This window comes from Haemaphysalis longicornis, unplaced genomic scaffold (assembly GCF_048455015.1).
Source record: "Haemaphysalis longicornis isolate Haplotype H1 unplaced genomic scaffold, Haemaphysalis longicornis Haplotype H1 scaffold_6, whole genome shotgun sequence".
Lineage (NCBI taxonomy): Eukaryota > Metazoa > Arthropoda > Arachnida > Ixodida > Ixodidae > Haemaphysalis > Haemaphysalis longicornis.
In genome coordinates, this window is record NW_027526407.1 from 18,970,320 (window position 1) to 18,991,831 (window position 21,512).

Consider the following 21,512-nt stretch of genomic DNA (forward strand, 5'->3'; position numbering starts at 1 on the left):
CTTGGGGGTTACGCCACTAGCAAGGGCGTCAGCACGGGGATGAAAGGCGCAACTGCCTACCCCCGTCCCCCCCAAGATAAACCAGCACGATTGCCTTTCCCACCGCCCACTCCCCCGCAATGAAACGAGGGAATTGAATTGAATTGAATTGAAGCAAGGTTTATTAGATCCTCGTAAATGTCATACAACACAATATACCGAAAGAGGTCCCAAAGTAAACACTGTGGTGGGACCTCTTGTTAGTAAACGCGAGAAGTGATATAAAAAGGTACATAAAATGCAGTCGCGCGTACAGTATACCAGGTGAAAAGTACGACAAACAAGGTTAATAAAATAATATACGTTTGTGTGACAGAAATGTTTTCGAAGGCACAATACATAATTATACAGTGCAACAGATTAAAAGGTTGGTCATAAAGAACATAGCCGTAATAATGAATTTTCTAAGTAATCACAGTAAAAAACAGACCACAAGAATTAGAGAGATAAAAATGTCCTGAGTGAGTGTTTGAATGAAGAAATAGGCGACATATCGTTAAGATCAATAGGGAGGCTGTTCAAGTTCTTTATAGCAGCGAATTCTACCATTTGTTTTCCATAGTTTGTGCGCACTTTTGGAAGCAGATAGTTGTGTTGAAGTGAGAACCCTGTGTGGTTAAAATTGGTAAGTTGCTTTCTATTGATTATGTATAAGTATTCCGACTTTTTGGTTAAATGGTGAGCAAATATTTCCAGGTTATACAGAACAAGTTTTTCAAGGGTAAAAAGGTTTACTTTCCGAAAAAGTGGGGGCACATGCGCGTTGTACTAGCTGGATGGTATCAGTTGAACCGCTTGGTTTTGAATGTGCTGAAGGAGGGTGAGGTGCGAATGATAAGTAAGGCCCCAAGACAGGATACAGTAGTTGATGTGACTATGAACAAATGCATAGTACAGGAAAATGAGCGTTGATAAGCTAAAATATTGACGCGCTTTTAGCAAAACTCTAATACCATATGCCGTCTTCTTTTTTAAATACTGAATGTTAGCAGTGAATTTAAGGGAGCAGTCCAGTTGAACACCTAGAAACAAGCATTCATTGCTTGAGAATATAGGGTGGGAGTTAACGACTATGGTCACATTATCGTGCCTGAGTGGGCCCCCTCATGACATATTCCTAGCGACTCTCATGGCTACATGTAAAGTTTATTCCAAACAACAAATATGTTGAGAATTCAGACACACAAACCATCTGCGTTTCAAAACTGCGACCGATGGATGTTTCCTGGTGAAGCTTAGACCGAGCCACATGCACCAGTTGATCTAGCACGCTGACACGGAACGCGTGCAGGTAACATCGCAATTGCGCATAAAAGATATCATGAAAACGGGGATCATTACTTTATTTCTTACTTGCTATGGACACTGCAGCATATGGCGTTTCTTTAATTTTTTGCATCGCCTTAAATGGTAAGTTTTTGTACTATTAGATCTGTTTATCACAAGTTTCTTACAATACCACTACGCCTAACTACTTACCATCCTTGCATGTAATTTTCTTCAAAATTGAGATATCCCATGACAACCATTAAGATGAGTGGCTGTCAGTGGTATTCACCACCTCATCGTCAAAAAAAAAAACTATGGATGAAACATTATGCTTAGAAATATGCTGTGGACAGTTCTAGCACAATCGCTGAGCTTATAAGTGAATGTGTCATGTAGCACGCACCCTATAGTGATCAAGACACCCTACTTTATTCTGCCTTAGTCTTGTACGTAAACCTGCTTCTAAATTATGCGAGTGCCGTAGAGTGTCACGAGAACACATTTCCATTGCCGCGAACCCCCCAAACGTATAAGGGATCCTTAAAACGTTCTAAGAATGTTAAGGCGAACCTTCCGTTTAGCTGCTATTTAACCTGCTACCGTTTGTATTTTATTACGTTGAAAGTTTTAACAAAGTATTGCTGATACGGCATTGAAGGTCCAAGTCAAGCTTCTGCAGTAGCCATTTGTAAATATCACGCATTTGTCAAATCTTCGTTCCCACTGTTCAGTTCCGTCTTGATAAAATGTGTTTTCTTATGTTGTCAGATGACCAGTAATGAAAAGGAATGGCATATTCTGGAGAAAATGACGGCTGCTTGCCCAAATGAGGACAAGTGCCCATTTAAAGGAACCCTGGGAGATGTTCTGGTAATTTTTTGGTTTCTCATTCTCGTACATTTCATGTAAAATAGAAATCAGCGAAAGAATCTGTGATTGCTTTGTTGAGAGCAATGTCGCAATTTGATATCTTTTCGGACACAAATCGCATGCAACCCTAGTATTCATAAGTTTACTTGTAATCTTCTTATTCCACAAAATAAATAATAAACATTTTTAATCTGAATTCATTCTACCCCACTAACCAGTGCGGGTGAACTCCCGCCCTCGTCGTTGCTGGGGCAAGGGGTATGTGCCCTCAAATCGGGTGGCACTCCTGTAATTCTGTAAGGCGCATGTCGCGGGCAGCAATAGAACCCAACTTTTAATTTACGCGAGAGTCATCACTGGGTCGCCGGTGGCCGTCACTGGCTACCGCCTAAAGATAAGTCATTGAAGCTTAGCAAAGATTGCAAACAAAAGACCTGCGAGTAACTACTAATTTTCAGGTGACGACCAACTGTCAGGTAGGAGTCACCCGTAGGTTATCCCATGGTAAACGACGTGCCCTCACTCTTGTGTACCTGGAACTTTTGCGTCTGTGGTCGCATTGTAGCGTAATTAGATTATCCCATGGTTGGTAACTACGAACATGGAGACAAATTGTTACTGACAAATTGTTACTGGCAACTGGACCCTTCGGTAACTAATTTAGTGGTTTGTGCGGATTGTTGGTAATGAGTTACTGGTTTACGACCCATGGGTGCATAGCTAGTAGATTAGTACCAATCTTGGGGTCAATAGCAGGTGCTGACTCACCATTGTATCATGTGACCTACCTGCGTATGGGCCGTGGGTCACTACAAGGTAAGTAACTTTGGCAACCGATATTAGATATCATCAACAACTGTGTCACTCAGTGGTAACGCTGAGACACTATCGTTTTTGACTCACGGGCTAAAGTCGTGTAACGAATCTCGCCTCAGAGTACCTGCGGATGACACACAGTTCAGGTATTATTGTCACTGTATTTCACCACTAAGTTTAGGGTAGATGGTAGAATTCGTCTTTTGTGCTGAATCCTAGGTCATTACTATGGTTCTGTAGCAGTTATGTTATAACAGAAATAGTTGTGAGTGAAGGCACTGGTAGCCGTTTGCTTTAGACATCTGTAAGAACACACAGCCTTTCTCTAAGATAACTTCTACTCTGTTAATTTGTCGTCTGAGGGGTGGGGATTTCTGTTCTAAAAAAAAGGTTCATGTTACAGAATACACCTCCTTGGAGTGTTAAAGTACGTGCTTCATGCTTTTCTAAACATCCAACAAAGCAAGGAAACCTTCCATTTCGTGTATAAAAACCTTCAAGAAGCTTAACACTGAAAACTACAAAAACGAAAGAACCACAGGACGAGCGCTCGTCCAGTGGTTCTTTCTGGTGTGTCCCGTTTTCAGTTTAGGGCTTTTTTAAGGTTCCGCCATGCAAACTCATTAACTTGCCCAGCTCGCCATTCTGCTGCAGCATGCTTCCATATCGTGTTCGTGTCCGAAACTAAATCCTGCCGCTACCTCTTGGTAGCGTGGTCGTGTGTGCTTTTCTTGCGCCCTTGTGTACAATTGCTGTTTGACGAAGTACAAGGGCTAACGATTGCCACTGTCGATTCTACTGGACACATATTTCTTAACTTACCATTTCCCAGCTGTGGTCAGTGGCTTCACGCTTTCTTCACGTGTTTTCTTTTGGTAACATTTCCTTCATTCGTTTTATTTCATTTCAGGCGACACAGGTAGCACTATCCGATATGTAGAAGTGTTTTTTATGAGAGTTGTGACCCGCTTCAACTGATGCTAATGTCTGCAATGTAAATTGCTGAGTTGGCTTTAAATGGACAGCAACGCATTCACCAACCTGTAATGCAAAAAGCATAAAACTGGTGCAATAGCGGCTCTTCTTGCGTGTGATTTTGACTTGCGGCTACTGAACATTTGATGGCAAGGTGCTTGTTATTTAATTTATTACCATTTACAGATACTATTTCGGATGTACGGCCGTGTGAGCGAGATTTTGGCGCACGTAAAAGATCCCCAGTTGGTCAAAATTAATCCGAAACCCTCCACTACGGCGTGCCTCATCGCCGGCATTCTGTCGGCGCGTTAAACACCACAATCAGTCAATTATTTCGTGAGTACCCGCAGCTAGTTACTAGTCCTGCGCTGATTTCTTCCCTTACTCGTAAAGACGAAATGAGTGTGCCTAGCCTGGTCATTATCGACCATGGGAGCGAGATACTGAAAGTATTACGGACAATATTTTGTCAGGTATTCTGATCTTAAAAAAAATTAAGAAACGTTCCTTGACTTCAGTACGAAATACGTGCATCTAGATGCCGTGTAAGTAAATTTTTAATTATGTGTGTACGTAAAATACCTTGCAGCGCCATTACAAGACATGTGGCCAGCAAGGAAAGGTATTGTGCCCTTTGTGTGACTCACCACAAGACCGCAAGACGCTGGCTGATCACATGAACGATGTGTGTCCGCGGAGATTTCTGAAATGCTGCTTCTGCCAGGAAGACGTTCAAGCGTGCAATAAGCTGGTGAGCATCTGAATACAGTTTTGTTTTTCTAGAGCGGTATGGCGAAAAACTTCCTTTCACGTCTGAGTGCCCGTCATTTCGGTACGCGTCATTTATTTCAAACTGGCTCATAGGCGCACATTGCACCCAATTTGTAGCTTTGTGCGTAAATATTCACATTAGGCACCACCAAATTATTCCCGGAAATGGTTACCAGGCATCTTTTAACTGCAGAAACATCTCAAAAACTGCTTGTAGTTAACGTTACCGGCTATTGGAATAATGGAGGTGGTTTCTTTAACTTTAGTTTCTTTTAAGGCTTCATTACACATGTGTTAGAAAGGGATGTATTGAAAAAGCAAAGTTTCCACTCACGCCCAAGACTTGAATGGTGAAGCTGTTGCAGGGGATCATTGCCGCACAGGTAGTTAACTTTCAGTATCATGGTTTATTTGCATAGAGAAAGGGTCAGTAATCGCTGTGCTGTGCGTCGAAGAGGTCGCCGTCTTCTTCGGGGCGTGTGGTGGATGAGCCATCCCCAGCGTTGTAGACTTACAGCAGCGCTTCATCGTCGACTCGAGGCAGCCGTAGCGGGATCTGCGAGTCTTCCCGGAAAGGGTTTGCTCACTCGTAGCCATGTCTCTAATTATTCAAAATGCCTTCTAGATACAGTTGAAACTCGATATTGCCAACCCAGTTTTACGAATTGCCCGATTTAACAAAGAAATACGGATTTCCCCCGTAGTTGCCCATAGCCCTAATGCTTTCATGAACTCAAAATAACAACACAAATTTCTCCATTAAACCCGCTTTAACGAAAAATTCCGCAAAAAATATGCATATAAAACATGTTTTTCCAAATTTATGGCGTCTAGAACGCCTGGCTATGTGCGGACAGCGGAGTGCGAGCACACGACCTAGCAGTGGGCTGTTTGCTCGTGTTGCGGGCTCCACAAGACCGCAACACGAGCAGGAAGAGGCATCGCGCAGTTGTTGGGAAGAGCTTTGTCGGTGTGACGAGGTGAGCACAGACCAGAACTTTGACGACTTTGTGAACGCCGACGCAGACGCGCAAACTGACACAACAGAAGTTCTCGATGACTAGGAGATCGTGCAGCTTCATTCCGGCGTACAAGAGGAGTTTGGAGGCGCGAATGATCCGGATACTCTCGAAGCTCCCGAGCCCACCACCAAGCCAGGTGATGGACGCCGTCAACCTTCTGATGTGGTTTGCCTGGCCACACAAGGATGTCGAGGGCGCTTTGACTTCACTGTCCAGCTAAGAGAATTGCGTGCTACCGCTGCTCAAAAGGGCGCGCAGGCGAAAATCACAAGCTTTATCTCGACGCGATACATTTGTCGTTCTCTAGAACAAAATTGGTCGTTCTCTTGAATATACAAAGTTCTCGATCTAACGAAAGAATCTGCTGGTTCCGGTGATTCCGGTAAATCAATGTTCAAGTGTAGTGTGTCCCTCTGGTAAGCTTCCCAAGCAGGAGGTCTTTTAATCTTTATATCAGCGCTGGAGTTTTGTTTTTTACTTGCGCGGTCTCACTTGACGGCAGCGCTAGATTTTTTTTCTTTTTTAACACGAAAGTGTTTTATGCCGGGTTACACCAATATCTCACTGACGTCATATTCGTCACAGAGATGACGTCGCTAGAAAATGTACCATTGACGCGGCGGCTTCCGGATTCGAGCCCACGACCTCTCTCACCGTAACGGGAGGTACGAGGCGCTCTGCCAACTGGCTATGAACTCAGGCGTAAACAGCTGTAGGAACGCGCCCTTTATCCTTCCCTATGACTCATTCAGATGGTGCTGCCGTCTAGGAGAGGCGGAGCGAAGTAGCGCATAATGACGCTAATGAGCGCCGACAGTTGGCGCCTCGCTACCAGCGCCTTCGAGCACGGAGGACACGCGTGAATTGAGGCACCCTCCACTGCTTGCTTCTTTGGGTGTGATGGCCCCCTTGTAAGGAAACCTTGCATTAAGCGCCGCTGAAAGGCAATGACGCTGACGGGTTAATGTCACGTTCGTGACTACTTTTGTGCGATGTGACACACGCCAGCGGGAAGCGAAACCTGCTTACGCGATTACGGTCCAAACAACGAATCGTTCCTCTCGCGTTCTGCAAGCTGAGCTCGTCGCAACGCAACCGTCTACCGTACACGCCACGGAGCAGAACATGTTCACACCTTTGCTGAAGCGACCCCCCACCAGGACACCACTGGCCAAGCACACCCACAAAACAGCCGCTTGCCCAGAAGTGATGCTCCTTTCGCTTCAAATTTCGTTGCACAGTTTACGTTCGTGTTTTATCGATTACTAGAGATTTATTTTTCGGTAAATCCACTACACGAGCCAGAGATTCGGCGGTCCTAGCGAGACACGCGCATACCAGCCCACGGCATTTTCGTGGTATGTTTTTCCTGCAACGGCAAACCAACTGCTTGCACAGCAGCTGCGCTTCAAAAAAAGGGGTACACTTTTAAAGCACCTCTAAGCTGCAAGCTGGCAGTAAATATTTCTACATCGGAAGATTATGTTGGTTAGCGACATTTACAGAAACAATCTAAAAAAAAAGTGTTTCTCTGCCGCTATCATTCCCACTCATCCAACACTAATATAGCCGCACTTCCTCTGCTAATGTTGTGTTGATCAGACTTTTGCTTGCCTGGGGAGTAAAAGGGGAGATGTAGGAGCAAACTAAAAGTTTTTCCTATACAGCCTCCTGTTTGGGCCCCTCTAATTCATTCATCATTAAATATGCACTTCCAGCTTTCTGTACTGGGCTTTAGTTATGGGCTAAACATTGCATTGTTTATTCAACAACAACAACAGTACAGCACAATAGAGCAGCTCATGGGGAAATTCGACACAAGTGATCGCCTGACCACGCCCATAGGGCCGCTTCAACGGACACGCAGCAAGATAATTGCAGGCCAATTCATGCAAAATATTCAAGTAATAAAGGAATTCAGATAGCCACAAAGGGTTACCATCCACTGCACAAGAGAGTCATGGTAAAAACAGCATCAAGGAATGCACTGTGGTATTTCTAAAACATGTTTTGAAGGAAACAAGAAAAGGAACCAAAAAAAGAAAATAAGACAGCGGAAGAAGGGCCTAAAAATAGCAGAAAGCGAAAACTGCCCAAATGAAGGATTCATATACTCGTACACACATACAGTGTGAAATAACATGGCAGACATTGATACTGCTGGTGACGTAACGAGGATGTTTCATATACACTGCAGAAACATACCATCTAATTGTTTTCTAAGTACATGCATGCATGGGGATATATCTATAACGTCGATTACATTCGGGTGCTGGTTGAGAAGATTTGGAGTCGGCCAAGCTAAAATTTGTTCACCCTATTTAGTTCTTATTCTCGGTGTTTTAAAACTATTGTCCTAAATTATAACGACATTCAGAGTCGACATACATTGAGAAGAATGAACTTCGGTCGCTTTGCATTTGTGAGAACACAATTTGAGAGAGTCGAAATTTATAGAGGTTATGAATTGGAGGGATCTTAAACTGTCTGAAATTTGCTGTTCTGGCCTAATCTAGTGATCATCGAACTTTCGAAATACATTTCCTCCGTATTGAAACTGGGTGCCCAGATGATATCTGCCATTTGAGCGCACCACAATGTTCCCCCTTACGCAACCGCAAAGAACGCCAACGTCGGGCAGAGGCGTGTGCACGCTAAAATCAGATGCCATATTGTTCATGCACCACCAGTCTGACGGAGAGGGTGTAAATAAAATGCTATTTTTTACTTTCAGAAACATGAATCCAGCTGTCGCCAGCGTCCCGCCACGTGCCAGCACTGCGAAATGGAGTTTCAAACTGTGGCTGAGGTGACTATTGGTCAGCAGCGTTGTTGCCGCCATTATTGTGCCCTCGGATTACAGTGCGCCAATTTCGCTTATATAAAAAAACAATTATTGTTAATTATAAGGGCGTTACACGTCCTGGGGGGGGGGGTAAATAAAGAATATTATAACACGGAAAGGCGAAGACGACTAGGTGGGCATGAAAAATATCTATGAAATGTTAGTGCTAGTTAGCCAGCTAAGCCTAATGAGGTGTTTCGGGTGCCTCAACGCGGGTGTATTCAATTTTCTTATTGGCTATTCGTACCACTGATCTTCTTCTGCACTACCACTGTGTTTTTCAGCGCTTGTCTGTGTGCCATCTTGACCGTTAGTCTTCGTTTGTAGCGCTGTTTTTCCTATCGGAGCAATTATTGAATTTTTTTTTTATAAGCTCTGGTCATTGTTGCTGAAAAGCGTATTCTCAGCTGTTACAGTTCCGTAGCCTTTAGCGACAGAGAAGATTAGCGTGGAGAAAAAAGCGGCGTGTTTTGTTACGAGTAATTTTGCGGCTAGCGGTTTCTTTTGGCCGTCTACCCGCAGGGGGCACCTTGTGTACTCAAGGTGTTTTGGTGAGTAGCGCCACCAGGGTCCCGAGCTCCGCAGGGGTGCCTACTGTCGTAGGCACTTGGTGTCTTGCAACACCACGGACCCGAGCACATGTGGGTTGGACCCACCCACGTCCCGGCTGTGCGTGGCTTTGCCGTGTCCGGGGAAAAGGGCATCCTGGCGGTTGAGCCAAAGCCAGGGTTGTTTTGGACCTTGATGACCCCCTGGCAGAGGCAACACACCACTTCGGCCCCCGCTTCCCGTAGACGGTGCCCCCAGTGTGACCCGACCTGGGGGGAATCAGCCAGTGCCTTTTCCTGTCCTCTTCTTCATTCTTTTGCTTTTCTATCGTCTTTCCTAACCCTGTCCTGTCATCTTCTCTCTTCCTTATTTCTCCGTTTTTTCTCCAGGCGGCGAGGGTTAACACTGTGCGGATTCTTCACCCTAGATCCCGAGCATAGGGTTATAGTGGCGAGGTACAATTAACGTGCACTTCAAAGCCACGTTCCCTTGTTGGGCTCGGTGGTGGGCGACTGGCCTTGCCACCGAATTGATTCCATTTTCTATGGCTATCTTCTCAGCCCCCGCAAAACACCCTGATCGACCTCTAAAAGGGGTCGCACCGAAGCACTCCGCCCCCAACCACCTCAGGCAGCTTTCAGCAAATACCTTGTTGTACACTCGACCGACGAAAAACCTATCACCAACCTGTCAGTTTTCTTGATTGCCAAGTGCATTGAAAACATTGTTGGAAAAGACTACAATGCCAAAAAGGTGCCCTCTGGAGACCTTCTTGTTGAAGTTATGCGAAAAAACCAAAGTGAGAACCTCCTGAAGCAAGAAAAAATTGCCAACTTGGCTGTCACAGTTACGCAACACCGCACGCTAAACACTGTCCAAGGTGCTATCTCTGACGAAGAACTCCTCCATGAGACAGATGATTATATCCTTGAGGGACAGCATGACCAAGGTGTTGTTGGCGTCCGTAGAATTATTATGAGAAGAGATAGAGCAGAAATCAAGACCCAACACATCATCCTAACATTTGCTTGCTCTACCCTGCTAGAGACAGTGAAGGCAGCTTTCCTTAACTGTCGTGTACGCACCTACATTCCAAACCCGAGGTGATGCTTTAAATGTCAACACTACGGTCATGGAACTCTAGCTTGCCGTGGCAAGCTCATCTGTGCGAAATGTGGCGAGGATGATCACTCTTCTGATGACTCCAAAAACACAACCATGAAATGTCCGAACTGCAGTGGTTCACACGCTGCATACTCACGATCTTGCCCATCTTTAAAGAAAGAAAAAGGGATCATTCAGATCAAAGTAACCAAAATATCAGTTTCCCCGAAGCACGCCAAAAGCACAAGATGTTTTCGGCTGCATCCTATGCAGACGCCGCCCGCCGGGGTTGGGGCGACGTTTGGTTAGTACTGCGACACAATGCAGCTTAGCTGATGTGTCGCTGTCGTTAACCCCCTCCGAGCAACCACCAGCTCCTGCCTCTACAGCAGAGGCCCTTGTGGTTCCTCCTCCTGCTGGGCTGCCGTCCACAGCCGAGCACCCCGCCACTACGTCTGCGGAGCCCGTAGAAAATGTGGTGACGGGCGCTGTTGGGACTGGTCCGGCCTCTTCCAGTCAAGCTCCATTGCCCCGCACGACACCCGAGGGCATTGAGAGCATAAACGCAGGTGGCCCCACACGTACTCCTTCCTTGCCGCACCGCAGGTTCCAACCAAGAAGCCTGCGGCCACCTCAGGAACCAATCCGCGAGGTGGATGTCGGATGGACACCATGTCGGTGCCGCCTGATTTGTCAGACGAGGACATGGACACCTCGGCATCTCAACCTGCCCAGCAGGTGCAAAATGAGCGCCGCAGCACTTTTGGCCGTGGGAAAAAACCACCTCATCGTACAACAGGTCCTAAACAAGACTCGCTGACATGAGCCAAAATAGGCAACTTCTCAACTATATCTTTATTATCTTTAATCCATAATAGCTGTTGAAAACATAGTTGAATGGAACTGTAGGGGTCTCATAAAAACTTGGATGATATATATGAACTCCTTTATAAACATCAATCCAGTATTGTTTGCCTCCAAGAGACACACCTGAATCCCAAGCAAAGTAAATTTCTTAAACAATACACTTTCTTCAGGAAAGATAGAGATGCCTTTGCTCATTCATCTGGTGGGGTTTCCATTGGGACGCGAAAATCCATTCCATCCCAGTCCATTAGACTACTCACCAGCCTTGAGGCAGTTGCTGTCCACGTGATCATTTTTGGTCGGCTGATTACAATATGTTCCTTACACATTCCCCCCGGATCATCAATTGTCTACCTCAGAATTTGAGTCGTTGGTAAATGAGCTTCCTGAACCATTTATCTTAGTTGGAGACCCAAATGCACACAACAAACTCTGGGGTTCTGGGCGAACTTACGCTCGCGGCCGCTTGATTGAACATTTCCTAGTATCATCTGGTGCGTGTTTGTTCAACAAAAAACAGCCCGCATACTATAACATTACACACAACACGTACTCACACATAGACTTGGCAATCGGTTCTGCTGTTCTTTTTCCACTCGTTGAGTGGCAGGTGGAGAAAAACCCGCTTGGAAGTGACCATTTCCAAGTATTCCTGAGATGCCTAGACAGAGACCCTTACACTCCCACCTCAACTAAAAGGTTTAAAGAAACCGCTGCAGACTGGGAGAAATTTAAGCAGAAATCTCAACTCACATACAGTTCCATAGAACACTTGGGTATTGATGAAGCTTGTAGCCTTGTCACGGCACATATTCTTGACGCTGCAGAGAACTTCATTTCCCAGACTTCTGGTAACACAAGTAACCTAAGGCGGCCCTGGTGGAATGAAGAGTGTCGACAAGCACGCCAGGCACAGAACAAGGCGTGGGGCATTCTTCGCAGGTACCCCACTGCGGACATACTTGTAGCGTTCAAGCGCACCAAAGCCATGGGAAGGCGCATTCGCCGTCAGGCCAAAAACAATAGCTGGAGGTCCTTCTTAGCTTCAATAAATTCTTTCACCGATACAAGAAACGTTTGGAACAGGATACGAAAACTAAATGGACAAAGCACACATGGCTTACCCCTTGTTGACACCACTGGTGGCACCCTGGAGGACCAGGCACACGCGTTGGCACAACACTTCGAACACGTCTCAAGCTCTTCATATTACACAAGCGCATTTATACACTACAAAAAGTCAGCTGAGCGGAAGTCCATACATGACCACAAGCAATAAAACGACTCTATAACTCTCCATTCTCCCTTCACGAGCTCATGACTGCGTTGGCTGGTTGCAAGCCTTCGGCACCAGGTGCAGATAACATTACGTACGGCATGATCAAACACCTTCATTCAGACACAATCAATACTCTCTTGTTTTTATTTAACAGAATATGGCGTGCTGGGCACTTTCCTAAGGCATGGAAACAGGCTATTGTTGTGCCACTGCTGAAAAAGGGAAAGGATGCATCCTGTAATTCAAGTTATCGTCCAATTGCCCTGACCAGCTGCTTGTGCAAGCTGTTCGAAAAAAATGATCAACAGAAGGTTACTATACTTCCTGGAATACAATGGTATTCTGGACAGCTGCCAGGCAGGTTTTCGGTCGGGCAGATCAACAACAGACCAACTTGTCGCTTTTGAATCCTATGTGAAAAATGCCTTTGTTAACAAACAGTCTTGTATATCCATATTTTTTATCTAGAAAACACATATGACACTGCCTGGCGCTACGGCATCCTGCGAGACCTGAAATATTTTGGAATTTGTGGGAATATGCCTAATGCCCTTGAAAGCTATTTGTCTGAACGAACATTCAGAGTGAGGGTCGGGGCTGCAGTATCCGCGCTGTATATGCAAGAAAATGGCGTTCCTCAGGGTGGAGTACTTAGTTGCACACTTTTTATAGCTAAGATGAACACACTTGGAAAAGCTCTGCCCCGTACCATTTTTTGCTCCATTTACGTGGATGATGTTCATATCAGTTTCCGGTCCTGTAACCTGTCTATCTGTGAACGGCAGTTACAACTTGTCACAAACAGGCTTGTAAAATGGGCCGACAGAAATGGCTTTAAGCTAAATCCTCAAAAGAGCACATGTGTCTCATTTTCCAAGAGGCGTGGTATTCACCCTGAGCCCACCGTCCAGCTCAGTGGAGTGGCTGCGACTGTGAAGAAGGAACACAAGTTTTTAGGGATTGTGCTAGATGAAAAGCTGTCATTTATTCCACATATAAAACTACTCAAAATAAAATGTATAAAGGCAATGAATATCCTAAAAGTCCTATCCCACCACTCCTACGGCGCAGATAAGATGTGCCTGCTGCGTCTCTACAACAGTTTAGTGAAGTCGCGACAGGACTAAGGGAGCGTTGTATAGGGGTCAGCTTCGAAAACCGCTTTAAAAATGCTTGACCCTGTTCTGCACCTTGGGCTCCGCCTTTCGTCAGGAGCCTTCCGAAAGAGTCGTGCACAAAGCCTATATGTGGAATGTGACCAGTGGTGCCTGGAAGACCAGCGCTTATACACAGATCTATTGTATGCCATGAAGGCAACATCCATAAAAAATCACTCTTCATTTATTGTCAATGACACCTCTGCCATGCACTCGTTTCTCAGTCGGCCCTCTATATCTATGCCTTTTTTGTTGAGAGTGAAAGTGCACGCTGAAGAGCTTGGGGTTTCTTTGAGCGAGACTTACAAAACTTCGATCACAGACCTTGTTGCTCCCTGGGAAATGTCACCGATTTCTTGTGATTTATCTTTCAGAGCCATTAACAAAACAACTGCCCCAAGAGAACTCATCTTGCAGCACTTCCTACATCTACGACACAAATATCCCTACACAACGTTTTACACCGATGTCTCCAATCCGCCCATTCTGTGTCATGCGCTGCACATGGCCCAAACGTTGCTATCACAAAGACAATGAACAAAAATACCAGTACTTTTACAGCTGAGGCACACGGCATTTTAACCACTGTGGAACACATTACAGAAACCAGAATACACAGTTCCATTATTTTTACAGACTTCCTGAGTGAAGTATTAGATCTCCATTCAGCGAAACCAACGAGAAACATTATTTTAAACCGTCTTATCAAATCCATAATGTCTGCTTACGCTCTAAAATTGACTGTAGCAGTGTGCTGGGCACCTGGGCACAGTGGAAGTTCGGGCAATGAAATTGCTGACCAGCATGCGGCTGTGGCGGCTCTCCGACGTGTTGTAGATATCCCACATGTGCCCTACCTAGACATGAAACCACTAGTCCGGAGTATGCTTCGGAGGCGCTGGCAGGTACAGTGGGACACACAAATCGAAAACAAACTGCACATTATAAAACCACACATAGGGAAATAAAACACACAGAAACGGAACAGGTTCACAGAAATATCAATATGCAGATTAAGAATAGGTCACACACACGCTACACACTCATACCTTTTAAACGGAACCCCACAACCATCTTGTGAGAAAAGCGGACGAAGACTTACAGTCCTCCATGTATTGATTGAATGCGTGGCATACCGTGACGCAAGGAAACGACACTTCCCAGAACTATACACCTACACGATACCCTTACACCAATCATTGTTTTTATCTGATCAACCCCCGATTAGAAGTGAACGCCTTTTAGCCTATCTTGGTGACATTGGATTTTTAGCACTCATCTCATACCATGTGTGACATCAGGGCCACCCAATGCAAATAGTGAGGGCGGTTCTGAGCGTTTTCATAGCGTGCTAGGAACGTCACCGCCATCCCTGTTATGTTATGGCGCTCCCAGCACACACATAAACATCGTCACTGTTACCTCTAATCTTATTCATCTTCGCTTCTTAGAGTAAGGGCCCTTTACACCCATATTTACACTATTTTTATCAAGTACATCACAATCATCGCCACAGAATTTTAACAAATGTGACAAAACAAACATTGTCTTGGCGCTCTTTGGCCTCAGGCGCCCTTGCGCCAATAAAATATACATAGCAGTAGTTTTGGCCATCTCAGGTGTAATAGCAGCCTCGATCTACCCCCTGCATAAAGCTCTCGGCGGCATGAAATACTTTAAACAGAATGCATTCGAAACAAGGATTCGCGCTGTTTAATCCATCTCACTTATTTTTCCAGCTTGAGGACGAGCACTACGAAGTGTGCCCGCAAGTTCCAATACACTGTACCTTCCAGGCACTTGGCTGCGAATTTTACGTAAGTACATTGTGACTTGCTGTGTTTGTCGTATGGAAGGGAATATCCAATTAGAAACTTTTTAACGGGCTTAAGAAAACAAGAGTAATATATGAACCTCTCCAGGTGCCTCCCAATCATCTTACCACTTTAGATAAGTAGGTACTAACGATAACAGGCACTAAATGTTGCTTTTGAATTCCCTACCTACGCTCTACATCCAACCCGCAAAACGTATTTTGATGATTTATAGAGGCAAATCTGCCCAAATCAATATTCACTGAGATAATATAGCAACAAACCCAAGCACTATGCAAGGTGCAAGAATTCTAGTTGTAGTAGCGTAATCGGACACAAACTTCTACAGCATGTAAATACAACGAATAATCGTGGTAACAGGGAACGTACAGTTCGCAGTTGATGCCTCTGAGTCACAAGCCAAAACTCAAGAGTCGCAAGTGGCTGTGCCTGTATTTCCACAAAAATATGCCTTAATTATTGTAAGGGATTTCTCGGAAGGGTAAACGAACCTCAAGTAGACCAGGGCAGCTCGGGTGGTTACCCGCATAGTAACAAGTAAAATGTTTTGCGGCCAATATACTTAAAAAGGTGGCTGAGAAGCGAAGGTGTATTGCCAATTTTACGGTGCTACAGCACAAAATTTGCATCTAACTTTAGAACATTTTCCTGACTGCAGAGACGTCGAGCGCAAGACACTGTCATTTCTGTGCCAAAACATGTATCTGAAATTTGATTTAAATGTACTATTTTACCGTCAAATTGCCACACCGGCTTCGCTGCTCAACCACCTTCACAGACTGGAATGGCCAGAATTTTCCTTCACCATGCGGGTAGTCATTCGAGGTACCCAGGCCTACATGAAGTTTTTGCACCCTTCCTAGAAATCCATTATGCGGATAAATTCGCATATTTGTGAGAATATTGCCACAGCCAGATGGGACTCTTCATCTGTGGATTGTGGCAGAGTGGCACCCTCTGTGACATGCGCGTTCATTGTTACTAGGGCAATTCATGGTCGCTTCTTGCTTTAATATATTGTGTACTTGTAGGCTATCACGGGGAGGACCCACGCATTTGGCAATGTCGCGCTGCTGGATCGGCGCGACATTGGTGCTTGCGATTTTCCCTGGGACCGCGTTCGGCTTTCCAGACTTGTGGTTTGACCCCACGGTGGCGGTGGCGCGGCGCAGCCCCTTGTCGGTCTCTCACCTCTGTGTTGCATGTGTGGAGAGGCCTGACCCGTACTTCGCATACTAATTCAATGCAAGGCACTTGACACAGCGCGACACAAACACTTCCGCAACTAAACAGACTACACATCCCACTGCACCTAGCGTTTTTCCTGTCTGACTATCCCTTGTTTTCTGTCAAGCGCGTTTTCAAATATTGAGCAGACATTAACGTTTTAAACCCAATTTCATACCATGCATGATCACTCCCTGGCCTTATACACAAGCCATCCTCATTGCCGTTTTCTGAATTTACTTTGTTCTTGCTGACTTATCTTAGTGTTTATGTTTTCACCTCTCGTATATAACCATTGTTCTGGCGCTCTTTGCCGCAGTTGGCTGTGCGCCTTAAACATCATAACATCATCATCATCATCATCATCGTTCTCTGACCTTCGCATCAAAGACGCGGCGGCACGGTCACATTTCAGACACTTCTCGCGACGTTCTTCCTCGTACGACGCACGGTCCTTTAGAGACCGCTCTGTTTCCTTGTGGCTCGCTAAGTTACTAATACGTGGCCATGGTGCGGTTCGCGGCGAAAGACCCTGATGTTTCCTTCTCCGTTGTAGATTGACACCACTTACATTCGGCTTCTTTCTTTCTTGCGCACTTAATGATTCGCAGCGTTTTCTGCTTCGTTGCACACAGGGGGATTTCACCCTGCAATAGGCAGCTTCTCTGCAAAACCTAATGGGTTCGTTAAACTTGTGTGGTGACCGGTCCCTTCCTTCCTATTGAGTGGAGGATTTCGTCAACTAAGCGTCGTAGGCTAAGCCACGTAGTAAATGACAGTGCTTTCGCACTTGACAACGTATCAACGGACCACCTAACAGGGCTGACTGAAACGTAGAACGCCGCAGTCTAGAAATACATAGCTCTGTAAGAAGCAAGAAACAGCACTCAGACTACTCAAGTACAACGCGTTCCCACAATCAAGAAGAATTCGGTACTCCTTTTCTGTACTGCTTTGAAGCCCTATAAATAAATTGGCGCATAACCAGGAATACACGGGCACTTTTGCTAAGACGGTGAACGGAACCACTCCACCCCTATTCACATTTCTTTCCTTAGAACGCTAAGACACGATTCTTCTGGAGTATGAATGGAGAAATTTGTTTAGCAAGGAGGGTTAGCGTTTACCATCTAGTTCTGGAAAATAAGCAAACGTTGGCAATATCATTTCTCTTGTCACACCGCGAATGCAGAATAGCACTGTAAGTAGCATTGGTTTCCGCAGGCACTGAACGTAACGTTACATTCGCGTAATCTTCCGCATTTCGCTGGAGTGCATTCCTTGATACAAAATGAAAGGGTCGTTTTTGTTTACGTGATTTGGATTTTGATCAGTGCATGTTGGTGTGCTTGAAATAATGCTTTTTTCGAAAAACCTGTATTCGTAGGAAACACGTAATGAGGTCACCATTCATGAAGCCAATGCCAAGCACACCGAGCTACTTGTTCAAGAATTGTGTCGCCTGAAACAGGAAAACAAGGTAAGTATGCAATAGAATTAATAAATACTGCGCTTTAATTTATTCGAGGTAAATGCCTTGTCTTGTTAAAAAAACTCCAGTTGCGACCGAGCCACATTCAGTCACCGACGAGAATTTAGAAAGCGGTGAGAGCGCACAAAAATGGGAACACATAAACCCTGAAACACCGCATTCGCAATACCGGCTATTCTCTTTGACGCTGTTTTTCTATTGTGTTTTCGGTTTGGGAAGCCTGATGAACTAGCCGAAAAGTGAACTGGGTGATTTAAGGTAACTTCAATGGTGAGCTTCTTCCGCGCAAGTTCCAGTCGTTGCGTCGATGAGGTTCTAGAGGCTACCTTGCAAGTATTTAATTAATGGCGGACGGATGAACGCCATTAGGTTGCACAAAACAGGGTTGTCAAAGGGTTTTAACGCGTGTATTTGGTACGAGCGAAATACTGCACGATAGCCCGCGTACTCTGTGACGCACACATTGAGTACAGGGAGGTTGTACTGATATTCGCAACACCTGTTGCTGTTTTTAAAAAAAGGCGCCGACGAGCTGTGAGCTGGTCCAAGGTAAACGTGAGTTCCGTGATAGCGGGCTCGATTTTCAACTTAGTTTTCGTCTTCTGTGGTGGGGAACACGGCCCTTGACGTGAGCGGTCGCCTCTGTGTAGGCTCCTAGAACAAACATTTCTTGTACTCGATCTATGTTTAAAGGTCAGCGTGGCTTGAATGACTAAACTGTCGCACGAGCACGTACGGTTGCCGAAAGTGGAAATGTTTGCAAGGGCCCCGCAATATTGAAAACGGAGCTTGCCGCTGCTGCTACCCCAAATACTCGGGCGTTGATGGCAGGCGAGACTTTTCAACGGCACTGTGGAGGAACCTCAGCTTCGAGAAATGCTTCAGCCTGTTGACGCTCGCTTAAGCTTGTGTCGAAAGCGCTGTAGGAGCATGCGTACGCCACTGCCCGTGAACGTAGTATGCTTAGAAATGCCCCTCATCCTTGCACGCAGTTGTTTCAATTTTAAACCGAGCCATTCTTTGGCTCGTCAGCCAGGTCTTGAAGGGGCTGCTACGGCTGCTGTGGTATGGCGTTGTACGCCTCGTTCTTTTCACTCGCACCTGACAACGCTATGCTAGGGTACAACTTAAAGGAGCCATGAAGACAAAAAATAAGTTTGGTTTATTCGAAAGATGGCCTCGTTAGAGTCATACTGACACAAGTTAACTTAAACTTCGCTGAAATAAGCTATATATTCAGGAAAAAAGGGAATGGCCACGCGACCCACTCGCTCATTTCCAGCGACAGAACCTATGATGTCATACCAGCCTGCTGTGCGATTGGCGGAGACAGGAAAACGCAAACGCAAATACGCTGAGCCTATAAGCTTGCCGAACGAGCTATCGTGCTTAACTTTAGGGCACATTCTTTTTAAAGCAATAAGACTGGTGTCACAAACAGTGTAACTTACGAAAGCACATGTAAACATAGAAGTACTGGTGCGTACTGCTGTTGGTTTTGTGCGCACTATCCTTGGTTTAGCTGCATAGCACTGCGTGGCTGTAGCGTTGTCTCAGACGACCCTGGCCGGCTGCCGCAGGTGACGGTGTCTTACGTGAACATACTTGTCGAATGAGCACTATGTTTCAAGAAACTATTATTTTCTCCAAGAACAAAAGCAAGGCAGAGAACGGCTTGCCGCGGTTTGGTGGCATCATCTAGGTTCAGTAACGTAAACAAACGCGCGAAGGCCGGCGTAGGGCACCTCAAAGCCAGCGCCTCCGTTCAGTGTGGAGACACCCTTTCAGCGGTCCCGTGCCGCTGTAGGTGGGTCAACGTGCACAACGTGTTGTTCTTTTCGTTTCCCACGAGACCCAGCAACGCGAAACATATAAGTTAATTCAAACTTCGCCAATAAACTACGTTGCGGCGATAATTTTACCGCAGTGTTGATAAAATGACTTGCTTCGGCGGCGAGCGAGTAACGCAAACCGGCGGCGCCAGCGTACACGTGTCTCCACCCTGTACGGCGAAGCCATGAATCAGGGCACGCTCGGCTGCAGAGGGGTCGGTTCCTGTGATGTCATTGCAGGCCACGAAAACACACGATTTAGCGGGAAAATCAAAATCTTAACTTAAATTGCATAATTTCTCAGCGAATAAAGCATCGTTTGTATCCGCACAAGCGCTGGGGGCACTATAAAACACGAAATCATTCGAATAAAACAAACTTGTATTTTGCCTTCATGGGTCCTTTAAGAACTACAACGGAAGTTGTCCCTGCGCCTTGCGACCGCAGAGACGGTTCCTCTGCGCCGCACAAAGAGGGCGTTACTGCGAGTGCTTTGGACGTGACACGGGCCGTTTCAGTAATTGTTCGCACTTAATGTTGTCACAAACTACTGCAGCGATGACAGGCTGGTATAAAAATGCTTACGACGTCTTAAGCCTAATTTTATTTCAAAACGTGCGGCCGCATTGACATGCCGGTCCGTATCTTCTTTGGAGTCATGCACTACTTGAAGTTTTGCCGTTCCTAACTCGCAGGTGAGTATAGTTAGCTTCCGCTCTTTGTGGCCGCGGGTCACGACCGGCAAGTTGCTCGCGATAAAGGAGCAGGGGGGGGGGGGTTGAAGGTGTTGAAGGTACACCTGTGTAACATTACCAATCGCATCGGTTGATAATGGCGATACAGACACTATCCTGTTGTTCTTTCCGGCCCTTACCCACTCTCTTGCCTTTCCGCATGCTGCCCACCAAAGTACAGTCTAGAGTTTTTGTATCTACTTCCACTAGGTTCATAGAGTTCCTCGTACATTCGTCACATTGCGTGCCGAATCATGCGCGAAAGCCACCCGTCATGCAAGTAAGAGCAGCCATTCTGGTTGCAGCGCAAGAGCGCAGCCGGCGCGTGCTTGTATTGCAAACTGCGCCGGCGTCTGCGCGGGGGAGCCGCATCCACTGACCTGCGCACAACTGGAAGAGGAATCCATTGTTCAGCAATGAAAGGGGGCTGTCCATTCATGGTGGAACAGGCTAAAAATCAGGTGGCCAACTCTGCGAAGCACGTACAGGAACTCTTCTCGTACGGTCTAGGGTTCATGTATGAGCTTAGCCAGATGGCGCACGTACAAAAATGTCGCTTGACCATTACTGACATCCAAGCACTCTGTTCGTGATTACAAAAGTAAAGCTGGTGGTCTTAACACAAGAGCACTTCTTTTATGCCCTCTTTTTTTGTATTTCAAGCGGCTCAGTGAGGAGAAGAAGAGGCTGGAGGACAGGCTTAAGTGCGTGGAGAAGAAGGTGGCTAATGGACTTACTGAAGACACGATGTTGCAGAGGAGGTTGCAGAGCATAGAGGACAAGCAGGTGGGCAACGACTCGGGAAACATACGAGTCTAGTGAAAAC

At 45.8% G+C, this 21,512-nt stretch overlaps 1 protein-coding gene across 6 annotated transcripts in view; it reads left to right on the plus strand.

The window, feature by feature from the left end:
• The window catches only part of LOC144142276 (TNF receptor-associated factor 3-like), a 45,619-nt gene that overhangs the window by 16,427 nt on the left and 7,680 nt on the right, over positions 1-21,512 (plus strand). For 5 of the 6 annotated variants that reach the window (XM_077673650.1, XM_077673649.1, XM_077673653.1 and 2 more), the window contains 6 exons: positions 2,077-2,178; positions 4,562-4,723; positions 8,500-8,574; positions 15,306-15,383; positions 18,016-18,108; positions 21,350-21,472. In XM_077673650.1, the coding sequence (XP_077529776.1) occupies positions 2,077-2,178; positions 4,562-4,723; positions 8,500-8,574; positions 15,306-15,383; positions 18,016-18,108; positions 21,350-21,472 (633 nt within the window). The remainder of the gene's footprint in view (positions 1-2,076; positions 2,179-4,561; positions 4,724-8,499; positions 8,575-15,305; positions 15,384-18,015; positions 18,109-21,349; positions 21,473-21,512) is intronic. The other variant, XM_077673652.1, reaches the window with a different exon arrangement.